We start from the raw sequence: 12,925 nt of genomic DNA, 5'->3' as shown, positions 1-12,925 counted from the left end.
ACGCAGCCCGAGCCCACGTGTTTCTCCTAAGTTGATCTGGCGCGTTTCTACAACACCGAGACTTGGCGACACTGTCCTGTATCTAGGGTCCCCAGGCAAGTTCCAGATCTCTGTGAACCCCTGCCCGGACCCTATATCCTTATTATTCTCTGTAGCATCCGGTGGACTAATTCACAGGATAAAAAGTCACAAGAGTTACAACCGAGCCCATGACGGGTCTCCCTTTTCTTTCCTGCTTTCTAAGGTGACAGTTCTGCAGATCCCAAGGGACACTGAGAACTGAAAGGGCCAATACTGGGGAGGGCTGGAGAGGGAAAGCGGTGGCGGATCTGGGAGCAGCGCCGGGAGTTCCTGCTTCCTGCTCCCGGAGCGAGAGTCTTCGGTCGCAGCCTGGGGGAAGGAACAGCCCTTCCTGCTCGCGTCCGCGTCCTTCCAGGAGCGCAGCGAGGCGCGCCCCACCCCGGCGGAGGGGACGGTTTTCAGCTGGAAGTGGTGGAGGGTGGAAGACAGCTAGGACTCAACGCCACCCGGGAGTGTGGGGAGCTGGATGAGAGCGGGAAATTGGCAGACCAGAGTCTAGGCGGGTGGACGCGACGGGAGGCGCCGAAGGATCCGCGTGGGGTCCCGGGGTGTCTCGGCCGTGCCCGGTCCCGTGGCCGCCCGCAGTCCCCCGGGCTCCGCCCCGCCGCGCTGCCCGGCCCCTCTTCGGCCAGGTCTCCTCCCTGATGTGCGGGTGGCAGCGCCACTCCCTCCGCTCCCTCCCCAGCCGCGCGCGTCTCATTCCAGCGCCCATTCCGTGCATTCCTGCCGGGCTCCTCTGCAAACTCCAGCCTCGGAGGTGGGGACCGCCGCAGCTCCGCGCTCCGGCCCCTGCAGCCGTCGCTGCTGCTGGAAGACTTGGCGCCCCGTGCGGACCTGCTGCAACCAGCCGAGCGCTCCTACCCTGCCTCCCGCACCCTGGGACCGGTAAGACTGCCAGCTTCGGACGATTTCGGCGTCCCCGCGTGGTCCCGGGAAGCACTAGAGGACCAGCGGGGCACGTGCGGGCGGCAGAGCCCAGGGGCTGGGCAGAGCAGGGTCGCCTGGCTGAAGTATCAGAATATCAGAAACAGAACCCTTTTCTACTTTTTGGCCTGGAGAAGCAAGCCCCGGAGGGAAGTGTGTTGCTTAGACCTTTTACAGAGGTCCCCCAGGGTTTGAGACACTTGTCTCCCCATGCTGAGGATTGATGAACGTGAGCTCCCCAAAATCCAAGGCACTGTACCCTAGCAGGCAGCCCAGGGGGGCGCCGCGGTGCACATGTCAGGGGGCTCCAGGCACACCCACACTCCGATTCTGTGAGTGAGTTCAAGCGAGATCTCTCTGTGCCAGCATCCCTAAGTTTTGGGTGTACTGGAGGGAGAGAGATCTGAACGCTATGACTCACTTTGTTTCCAGTAGGTGTATTTGTGCTGAACGTGACAGTGTGTACATTGTACTACAGTCCACCTTGAAGAGGGTGCTGTCTGAAATCCTGAGTGTCGGAGTGGGTGTGTGATGATGCCTCCTCTCCAAGACTGTCCTCACTCTGAGGATGTTGGTTCTGGCTCTGGATTTCTTCCTGCAGAACCGGCGCACTCCAAGTTCTTTGTGTGCAGGGAGAAATTGACAGTAGTCGTTGGAGGTGTCTGCCCACCCCCACTCCCCACTCCGTCCCGGCTGGGTTGGGCAGAACTGGCAGGAAGCTGCCTACACCTGCCCCCCTTCCAGGCAGCTGTCTTTCTGAGGGAGAGTGGATCCTGTTCTGCCAGAACGGTTTAGAGAGCTGCTGGAAGGCGAGCGAAACTGACCGATCTTTGCCTTTAGGGGATAGGGTGGGTTTTGGGGAAAGGGAGAGACCTTTTTAGATTGTTTTCTTTTGGGACAGAAGCCTAGTCTAGCCTGGCCTGGTACTTCTACCCTATTTGCTACCCTAGCATAAACTGACTTTCATTCTTCAGCCTCAAAACAAACAAACAAACAACCCCCTCAAAAAAACCCAAGGGGGGGGGAGCACCAACAAAAAAAAACTTTTTTTGAGACAGACTTAAAAGACCAATCTGGCCTTGAGCTGGGATTACAGGCCTGAGTCACCAGGCTTAGTTGACTGTGTTGGGCACTGGGATGTTGGTAGTGTTTCTAAGTTAGCCTCAAGGACAAAAGAGTGTCCAAGTTTACCGCCTGAACTACATATCAGGGTTCGCTTCTCCTTGGAGTCTTGAAGGGAAAATCTCTTATTCATTAATAGACTATTAGGCTTGCTTATTCCTTAATAATCAGTGCCTTGGTCTGTAACCATGCTGGATTCAAACTGCCTCAGTTTCCAGAGTTGGGATTGCTCCCTCTTTCTTCACAGCTTGCTAGACTACCTTGTTCCTGTGGGGCTGCGGGAATGCTTTGGTGACAGTTAGGAAGGTGAGGGCTGCCTGGGATTTGTTGGCTGCCTCCAGGATATTAACAGGAGCATGGTGTGAGTGTCACAGACAGACTTGGCACCAGAGGTCTCCCTCATTAACACAACAGAGAGATGGCAGCTAGGGTTTCTTGGAAGGAAGGAACAGAAGTCTGTGTCAGGAGTGGGGGCTCTTGTGTTTATCCTTCCTTCTATCAGGCTAATGTAGATTAGATCGTCTGCTGGGAAATACCTCATACTCCTAACAGCTCAGGCCATGTGTACTGCTGATTTACAAAAGCAGCTCTTGTCAGGTAAAAAATGGACAGGCTTGGGGTTAGACAGACTGGGCATTTATTCTGAGACTCACTATGTATAAGGCTTTTGGGCTCAGTCAGTTTCCTGATGAGTAACATGTGGGGGGGGGGATGAGGAGGGAATGGGGGGTGAGGAGGGGTGGCAGGATGAGGGGGAGTGGAGGTGTGGAGAGGTGGCCGGGTGGCGGGGTGGTGGTACATCCCAAACCCCTTTTAGTACATCCCAAGGCCCTCGGAAATGGAGTATTTTTTCCCCCAGCTTGCTTTGGCAAGAACCCCTCTTCCCTTTGCCATGTTGAGGGATGGATCCAGGGTCCGATAACATATGAAGCTAGAGGATTTTGAGCAACCGTTTCTCTGAGCCCCCCTTGGGAAACCTCATCACTCTGTTTACCGTGTTTGTTTTGCCAACATGAACTGAGTGTTTGCTGTGGGTCCCATGCCATGGAGAGGCCGTCCTTTGCCTGCGGGTAGCATCATTGTCCAGCTAAAGGTCTGAGTATTGCTCTGCCAGGTGTGCTGTGTGTGTGTGGAGTATGTGTGTATGTATGTGTGTTTGTATTGTGTATGTATATATGTATGCGTGTGTATGTGTGTGTATGTGTGTATGTATGTGTATGTATGTGCATGTATGCATGCGTGTATTGTGTATGTGTGTGTATTGTGCATGCATGTATGTATGTATTGTGTATGTGTATATGTATGTGTGTGCATATGTGTGTATGTGTGCATGTATGTGTGTATGGATGCATGTGTATGTATGTGTGTGTATGTATGCATGTATTGTGTATGTATATATGTATGTGTGTGTATGTGTGTATGTATGCATGTATGAGTATGTATGTGTGTATGTATGTGTGTGCGTATGTGTGTATGTGTGTGTATGTATATGTGTGTGGAGTATTATGTATGTATGTATGTGTGTGTGTATGTATATATCCATCCATCTGTCTATCCATCTGTCTGATTATCTATGCATCCACCCACTCTATCATTTGAGTTTTGGTCCTAAGGATGGACCCAGGGCCTGGGCTTTGCTAAGCACACTGTTCTGCCACTAAGCTTCTACCCCCACTCCATCTTTCCAGATCCAAGGATGCAAATGTCACAGCCTCCTTTGGCCTGCATTCTTGTGCCTGTGACTGTCACAAAGCAATAACTATTGCCAAACTTGTGTCTCCTCTTTCTCAGGGGAGGTAGAAGGCATTGCCCCTGACTTCTTGTAGTTGAGGCTGGTCTGGTGGAAGTTGGGAATTCGGGGCTCCTGAGAGCGGCTTTCCCTCTTTGCCCCCTTGACCCTTGGTTGGCAGAAGTGGGAACAAGGGCTCTGTTTAAAGCTCTGAAATTGGAGCTGAACAGCTGCTTCCCAGCACCCTGAGGGCGGGGGTGTCGCCAGGACCAGGGGCCCAGGTGGAGGCTGGGGTAGGGCAGGCTGCCTCACTGGGGGTTGGGAGCCCACATCTCCAGTGTTGCTTTGACCTCTTGTGGAATGGTAGCTTTCTCCGTGTCATTTTTTTAAGGCTGTGTTTTGGGGAGAGTCTAGTCACACCTGTGTGGTTGTTCCTGGAGCCCTCAGCTGGTGGGACAGGATCTGTGGGAAATTTCCCGCCAGAACTTCAGGCCAAGATCTGTGCCCATCTGTTTGCTTGCAACGCAGGCCAGCTTCCAGTAAGGTAGGAAGATGGGCCTGCTGCTCCGTGGTTTGGGCCAGCTTCTAGGCTAGGGTGGGCAGGCAGGCCCCCATGGGTGGGGTCCCAGCTTCCTTTGACCCAAACTCAATGGGAACAATAGACCTCAGAGGAGTCACCAGGGGCAGGAAATGGGAGCTGTGCTAAGGCCAGGGTGACCCTCCTGGGGGATGGGATTGCATATCCGGTTGAGTGTTAGGCCCAGTGCAGAGGGCACTGGGGAGGGGCTGATGACACATAGGGTGGGCCCTGGGGTGGGGCTCTCTGCCTAAGGGGGCTGTTGACTCAGAGCGAAACCTGAGCAGAAGGACCCATTATCTGGCTGAGTGCTCTGTTCTGTGTCCCACTAGCAAAGATCTTGTGTCTGGCAGCCCTCTGCCAGGTTCCTGCCAGGCTCACGGGGCCAGAATCGTGCCTACCCCTTCCCCTAGAGCCCCCAGGATGACTTCGTGAGTTGCCTTGGCCAGGATGAAAGACTAGTGTTGTTTCTTCCTGGCTGCCGTCCAACCTGGCTGCCCTCCACCTTGGCACTGAGCCCCAAGTAATAATTGGGAGGTGACAGTGGGCAGAGCTTTGGGTAAAGAGAGAGAGGAGCCTTGGGTCACTTAGACAACCGTGCAGAGATTTCTTCAGTCACAGAGCAAGACAGGCAGGAGGAGATTCCTGCCTGAGGCAGGTGGCGGAATGTTCTGGGAGGCTGGACATTTATCTTGCCATCATCTATGGAAGGGTGGGACTGAGCCTGGCTGTGAAGCAGAGGGGCCCCTGGCTTTAGAAGGGAGAGTCAGTCAGCCCATGGAATTTTTTTCTTTGTGTGAATTCAGGTTGCCAGATCCTCACAGGTCATGGTTTGGGGTTGAGAGCAGCCTCAGGAGTGGCCCTAGGACCACTGCCAGGACCCATCCAAGAGGGGTGTGGTGGAGAGAACATATGCTAGCCTGGTTATTTCTCCAAGGAACGAGACAAGGGTTCTGGAAATGGCAGAGTGCCGGGTTCCTTGTTCATCCCTTGCCCAGTTCTAGATCAAGGTCTATTCTATTTATTAATTAGTTGATTTGTTTGCTTGGCTATACTGAAACTAGATCCTGGGACCTCGTGCGTGCCAGGCAAGTGCTCTGACCCCAGCCCTCTGCGTTAAAAATCTCTATGGAAGCCGGGCGTTGGTGGCGCACGCCTTTAATCCCAGCACTCGGGAGGCAGAGGCAGGCGGATCTCTGTGAGTTCGAGACCAGCCTGGTCTACAGAGCTAGTGCCAGGACAGGCTCCAAAGCCACAGAGAAACCCTGTCTCGAAAAACAAAAAAAACAAAAAACAAAAAAAAAAACTCTATGGAGAAATGGAGTTTGAGGTGACTAGCTTGGATGCACCCTGTGTAATCTTTGGATGAAGAAATATTCATTTTCTTTCCTTTTTTGTTTGTAATGCTGGGTCTAGAACTAAGGGGCCTTGTGCATGTTGGGGCAAGCACTGAACAACACTCTAACTCTTCAGGAAGGGTTTTCAGCTTTGTGGATTTCCTGGGAGCAGGGGAAGTGGCTGGTGTGGGGTGTGTCTGGGTGAAGGACTTGTCTGGGAGCTTTGTACAGCGCTCACCCTCCACCTCCCGTGAGGTACTGGAGCTTCCTAAGGGGAGAGCCCACGCTCTCCCTAGCTTTGTTTTCCATCAGCCCTGTGGGTGCTGAGGATAGTGAGCAAGCCCTGGATGGCAGAACCAGGCCTCTATCATCTCAACTGATAGAATGTTCTAGGAGGTTGGAGGCTAAGCAAAAAGAAAATGTGATTTATATTTGCCTAGAAAACAGTTTCCTCTAGTTCTAGGGGTTGAACTCTGGGATGTGGACAGGCTGGGCAAGCGAGCACTTTCCCCTCAGCCACATCCCCTGCCCTTTCATTTTTGGTTTTTCAGGACATTTCTCTGTAGCTTTGAAGCCTGTCCTGGAACTAGCTCTTTTAGACCAGGCTGGACTTGAGTTCAGAAATTCGCATGCCTCTGCCTCCCCTTGGGATTAAGGGCGTGTGTCACCACTGCCCAGCCTCCCCAGCCTTTTCAAGTTTTGTCGTATTTTATTGTTTTCTGAGGTGTGTATCTCAAGCTGGCTTCAAGTTTATTTTGTCCCTGACAAGGACCTTGAACCGCTGGCCCCTGCAGGCCTCTACCTCCCTTGTGTTTGTTACAGCCACGTGCTGCTACACCTGGCTAGGTGGCACTACAGGTAGAACCCAGGGCTTTGAGCGTGGCAGGCAAGCATTCTGGCAAGTAAGCTACATCCCCAACTCTTATTGGATGGAGACTGAGGCTCAGGTAGCCCAGGCTGACCTCACTCAGCCTTCGTACATGTCTCTGGGTGAATTTACATTCCTTATCTCCCTGCCACTGCCTCCCAAGTATTTTAGAACTGTGTTGAGCACTCCAGTGTCCAACTCTTCTGTTGTTTTCAGACAGGGTCACACACTGGAGCCCATGTGGTCTTGAACTCAGGGCAGTTCTCCTGCCTCAGCCCCCTGACTATTGAGATTAGAAGGTGTGAGCCACCACAACTGGCTTTAATTTTGTTGTTGTTGTTTTTTACTTGTGAAAATTAATATAGACTCATAGTAGAAAACCTGGAAGAAAATTGAGAGGGGGAAAAAAAACCCAAATCGTCAATAATATCACAACTTAGGGATGAGGCAGTGGAGTTATGAGGTCTTGACTCAGTTCTGTGACACTCTGGCCACATCAAGAGCCATATCTGGCATTTAAAGGTGGAGACTATCTATTCTATGAGAATTGTGTTTGCCAGGTGTAGCCCAGTGGAAGAGCGTTTGCCTAGCTAGCACGATAGGGCACTGGAGGACCACTGAAAGAAAAAAGTGCAAAATTAAATTTGTGTGTGTCTCTCTCTCTCTCTCTCTCTCTCTCTCTCTCTCTCTCTCTCTCTCTCTGTGTGTGTGTGTGTGTGTGTGTGTGTGTGTGTGTGTGTGCATTTTTTTGTGGGTTTATTTAAGCACAAATAAAATGTCTATTCATTTTATGTCGATTCTGACCACTGTGTGGTTTGGTGCTGGCATTGGTGACCGATGGCCAGTTCTGCTGCTCTTCACCTGACAGCTTTGAGGATCTTGGAGAACACATTGTGAAAGATTCTTTTAGATCAGGCTGGAAATCCTACCTGTCTCAGCACAGTAGGATTGAGGTACATTGGGAATACTTCCCCTCCGTGGCTTTGTGGTCCAGGAAGCTCCTGAAGCTGCTGGGCAGACAGCGTGGGCTTGTCAACGCTGGGCATCAGGATCTGGTCCTCAGTTCTTCTCTGCACTACGTTGGTTGTTTACACCTTTTGATTCCTACCAGTTATACTTAGTTTACTGGCTCGTGCCAGGTGAACAGCTTAGTTCCTTTCTGCGTGTATGATCTTGGGCCTCATTAGAGGTCAAAGGGCAAGATAAGGCAGCCAGAAAGGCGGGGCTTTTGTGTTTCTCAAGTTTTTTGTTTTTTTTTTTTGTTTTTCGAGACAGGGTCTCTCTGTGGCTTTGGAGCCTCTCCTGGAACTAGCTCTGTAGACCAGGCTGGTCTTGAACTCACAGAGATCCACCTGCCTCTGCCTCCCAAGTGCTGGGATTAAAGGCGTGCGCCACCATCGCCCGGCGTCTCTCTTAAGTTTTTAAAAATTTTATTGTGTGTGTGGTTTGCCTGCATGTGTGTCTGTTCACCATGTGTGTGTAATGCTCTCAAAGGCCAAAAGAGGCTGTTGGATCCCCTGGGACTAGAGCTATATAAATGGTTGTGAGCCACCTGATGTGGGTGCTGGGAATCGAACCCTGGTCTCAGCATCTTTGGAAGAGCAGTCAGTGCTCTTAGCCGCTGAGCTGTTGTCACTCCAGGCTCTGGCTCTTCTGAGTCAAAGTCTCACGGAGGCAGGCCCTGAACTCATTATTGGTGGCCTGGAACTTTGGATCCCCACTTCTCTGCCTCTGGAGTGCTGGATGGAATTCTAGGCATTTGCCACCATGCAAGCCAGCCCAGTGTTTGAATGTCTTCACTGAGGCTGATGGGGAATTGGAAGCTGTGGTCCTGAAGACAAGCCACTCCTCTCTGTGGCCAGCAGAGGTGGCCCATCAGGTGTGTAACTTCCTAATGGAAGTTACAACCCTTGGAGCCCCACCTTAGACTCTGTAGGTGTTGTGGAGAGGTTTCTAGACTCTCTTCCTGTGTGAGAATTTGGATGGCTGACCTGGGTACCTCTGTTCAGCCCTTCTGCGGTACACTGAGAGGCCCCACTAGTGATTTTGAGATACTCTCCCACCAGACATCCCTATTAGGGGGAGGGAGAGCTGCTTCCCAAAATGGAGGTGAGATTGGGAGAGAGGAGTGTTCAGGCTGGAGGGGGGGGGGAGGGAGAGAACACGTGCATGAGAGCAGGAGGGTGTGGCATCTTTGTGTTGGAATCAAGCTACATTTTGTGGGGTAGGTGACCCCAGAATGGAGTACTAGTCCAGATGCCAGAGGGGAACTATCTGACAGAAATAATATCTAAGTAAGAAGACTGTGGAACGGCTCAATGGTAGAACATTCGGTTATTGTGCTCACGGCTCTGGTTCCCTCTTGAGGCTGAGGCAGGAGGACTTGAAGTATGAGGACAGCTTAGGCTATACAGTAAGGTTCCGTATCAAAAAAGCCAAGGGCCAGGGTAGTGAGTCAATGGCAGAATGCTTGCCTAGCATGAGAAAACCTTGGAGTTTGGCCAGGTACGATGGCTGCACAGGTAAAGGTGCTTGTTGTTACCTGAGCTAAGTCCTTGGGTACATAGGAGAAGGAGAGAACCCACTCCCCCAAATTGTTCTTGACTTCCACACTCCTGCAAGTGGCATGTGTGCAGCCCCACCCCCAGCAAACATATAAAATAAAATGTAATGTTCTCTTGTGGTGGTGTACATCTTTAGTCCCAGTGCTCAGGGCAGAGGCAGGGAGGTCTCTGTGAAGCCAATGTGTCTCTATATGGAGTTCCAGGCCTCCCAAGGGCTTTCTAGTGAGACTTTGTCTCAGAGTGAACAAACATGGGGCTGGAGAGATGGCATAGCTGGTAAAAGTATTTACTGTTCTTGCAAAGGACCCAGGCTCAGTTCCCAGCCCCCATGTCAGTTGGGAAGCCCACACTCTATCTAACTCCAGTTCCAGGGGATCCAGCATCCTCTTCTGACCTCTGCAGGCACCAAGCACACCTGTATAACTGCACAGACATACACACAGGCAAGACGTTTGCACATATAACATTAAAAATAATATGTAAAAAACAAAAAGCTCTATGCTACATTTTTAGTATCCCCTAACGTTTTGTAATATGCTTTGACTTACTGTAATATTACATTTAACCTGTATTGGATAGGGAGAGGTCAGCCAGTGATAGAGAACTTGCCTTGCATATGAAAGGCCCTGAGTTCAGTCCCCAGTGCTGGAAGAAAAAGGAAAAGGATGAAAGACCTAGTTGGCATTATTAATAGAGTATTGAAAAGTCACATGTAATGGGGCATCTCAATTCAGATTAGCCACATCTCATCTGATTGCTACCTGCTGCCCGGGGCTAGCATAGCTTTCCAGACAGCCTGCTTGAGTCTGATCCTCTGTCCTGTCCACCCAGGAAGCTCGCTCTCTCTCTCTCTCTCTCTCTCTCTCTCTCTCTCTCTCTCTCTCTCTTTCTCTCTCTGAGACAGGGCCTCTCTATATAGCCCTGACTGTCCTCCTACTAGCTCTGTAGACCAGGTTGGCCAAGGACTCATAGAGATCCGCCTGCCGAGTTCTGGGATTAAAGGTATAAAGGCATGCATCACTACCATCTGGACAGAAAGGTTTCTCTAGGGCAGGTTATTTAACTGTATGGTGTGCCTCAGTTTCCCCTATGCAGAATGAAGGTAAAAGTGTTAATAGAGACCCATATTCAGTAGCACAAACCTGTAATTCCAGCATTCTGGATTGAGGCTGAGGCAGGAGGATCTCAGAGTTCAAGGCTGCCACAGTTACTTGAGACTGTCTCAGCCGAAGAAAGAAGAAAGTCGGCAGCGATTTCACAGCGTTGGTGTGAAGATTAAATGACAACATTTAAAGGCTTTGGTCCTTGCCCAGCTCCTCCAAGCACTGTGTAAGTGTTTGTCAAATAAATGACTTACAGATGGTCCTTAAAAACTAGACTAGCCGGAATTTTTAAGGAGAGGCTGGCGATATGTTTAGAAAATCCGATTGTGGGGTGGCCTGAGGAGTCCTGTGCCCCTGTGGGCCTGCTTTGTGAAACTGACTTCAGATGAGGGACACCATCGCCTGTGGCTGCAAATGAGAAATGACAGTTCTGAGTCTCCAGTCCCCCAGCAGGTGGATCTCAAGGGTCTGCCTGCCAGGCCTGGGAACTCTGCGGCTGGTAGGCAGGAAATGAGCAGAGATCCTCAGAAATGTCCCTCCCTAAACTTGTGACCTTGTGTGGTGACAGAAGGTGGAGTTTAAGCAGGTGAGGGGCTTTCCCTGTCCCTAGAAAACACTGCAGGCTCCCCTCTTCAGACTGCAGCCCTTAACCGACCCACAGCACCCACAAAACACCTACTGTGTGCTCAGTTTGGGGCAACTGTGAATGGAAGGCCTGGTGGCTGGCTGATACTCTGCCCGCAGTGATGGTCTTCAAGATGAAGGAAGAGTTAAGGCACAAATGCCTTGTTCTGATGGGGTTAGGAGGAGCCACGGAAGGCTTCTTGGAGTGGATGAGGGAGAAGCTTTAAGAATAGGTAGGGCTGTGACAGTTTGTTCTCGAGAGGGGGACACGGGAGGAGGAAGCATCTGTGTAGGCTGACCTGTCATTGTATGAGGGTTGTTATCACGGGGTTGTAAAAGAGGTAGAGTTGAGCAGCACACACCAGGCAGAACATAGGCGCATGTGTGTGTTGCTGGGGATTGACCTCTGCACAGCTAGGCAGGCAGGTTACCACTGAGCTCTGCCCACACTTTATATTATATTTATATCAATAAAACATGCTCTTTATGGCATATGGGTTATGGTTTTTGACAAATGCATGGAGTTGTATGTTCACACCACAATTAAGGCACAGGAAGGTTTATCCTCCCCACATTTCTTCATTTACCGTCATTTCCCCTCCCCCATGCTCATCTCTTGGCAATGCTGATCTGTTCTCTGGTCCTGTGACTTATGCCATTTCTAGAAAGTCATGTAAACCAAATCATACAGTTGTAGCTTTTGGTGTCTGGCTTCTTTAACCCGCCATAATACCTTTCATAGCTATCCAAGCTGCTATGTCTGCTTCCCTTCAATTTGCTCCATGTTAGTACTAAGTAGTGTTCCATTACTGTAAATGGATGGATCACAGCGTGTTTGTTCGTCTTGGGTTTTCCAGCTAGTTGTGAATAAAATGCATTTTCTGTTGCTGTGTGAACACAGGCTTTCCACTTTTCTTGCATTAACACTTAGGAATGGGATGGCTGGGTCTTTTGTAACAGATAGATCCGTTGAATGTCGTGAGACGCTGCCATATGGGTCTGGTGAGATGGCTCCGTGGTTGAGAGTACTGGCTGCTTTTCCCAGAGGACCTGGATTCAGTTCCCAGCACCCCTATGGTGGCTCACAAGCATCTGTAGCTCCAGATCCTGGGATCTGGTGCCTTCTTCTGGCTTCCATGGTGACCAGGCATGCAATGTATGTAGTATTCGTATATAAATGCAGGCAAGCCCTAATACACTCTATCTAAATCTGCCGTACTCTTTCTAGTATGCACCATTTTGCATTGCCACATAGGAACATATGAGTGTATTTCATGCTCATTCTCATGGCTTGGTGTGTCAGGGTGGTGCTGGTATTCATTCTACGTGTGTGTGTGTGTGTGTGTGTATGTGTGTGTGTGTGTGTGTGAGTGATTGAGTTTATGTCTGTACCACTTGTGTGTCTGGTGCCCACGGGGGCAAGAAGTTGCAGAAGATCCTCTGGAACTGGAATTACAGGTGGTTGTGAGCCACCTTGTGGTGCAGGAGCAGCTGGTTCTTTTACCTGCTGAGCGTCTCTGCAGCCCTGGTTTGCATTTCCAGTGGCTACTGATGGTGAACAGCTGGTTCCCTTGTAACTCTGGTGAGGGTCTACCCAGTGTCTACCACTCTTTTCTCTTGTTTTGAGCATTCTTTAATTGTCTACTATCAGGCCTTTTGCCAGGCATATTCTTTTGTTGTTGATGGGTTTTGTTTTTTATTTTTGTTTTTATTGTTTTGTTTTGAGACAGTCTTTCTGTGTAGCTCTGGCTGTCTTAGAACTCTCTACATAGACCTGGCTGACCTTGAACTCACAGATCCGCCCGCCTCTGCCTCTCAAGTGCTGGGATTAAAGGTGTGCAATAATATATCTGGCTTTCCAGGTATATTCTTCATTCGTTTTCGGGAAGTTTTTATGACTTTCTGGAAGATGTGTGCATGTGGAGGCCAGTGAACAACTTTGTGGGAGCTGGTTCTCCTCTTCCACTATGTGGTCCTGGGTACTAAAGTCAGGTCG

At 50.5% G+C, this 12,925-nt stretch overlaps 1 protein-coding gene across 1 annotated transcript in view; it reads left to right on the top strand.

The window, feature by feature from the left end:
- Positions 1–209: 209 nt before the first annotated feature.
- Positions 210–12,925, top strand: part of Tead4 (TEA domain transcription factor 4) — an 81,370-nt gene continuing 68,654 nt past the window's right edge. Inside the window, exons 1-3 of the mRNA XM_026788071.1 lie at positions 210–216; positions 437–713; positions 767–966. Coding sequence (XP_026643872.1) covers positions 210–216; positions 437–713; positions 767–966 — 484 coding nt within the window. The remainder of the gene's footprint in view (positions 217–436; positions 714–766; positions 967–12,925) is intronic.

This window comes from Microtus ochrogaster, unplaced genomic scaffold (genome assembly GCF_000317375.1).
Source record: "Microtus ochrogaster isolate Prairie Vole_2 unplaced genomic scaffold, MicOch1.0 UNK1, whole genome shotgun sequence".
Lineage (NCBI taxonomy): Eukaryota > Metazoa > Chordata > Mammalia > Rodentia > Cricetidae > Microtus > Microtus ochrogaster.
This window is presented reverse-complemented; position numbering and strand designations above follow the sequence as displayed.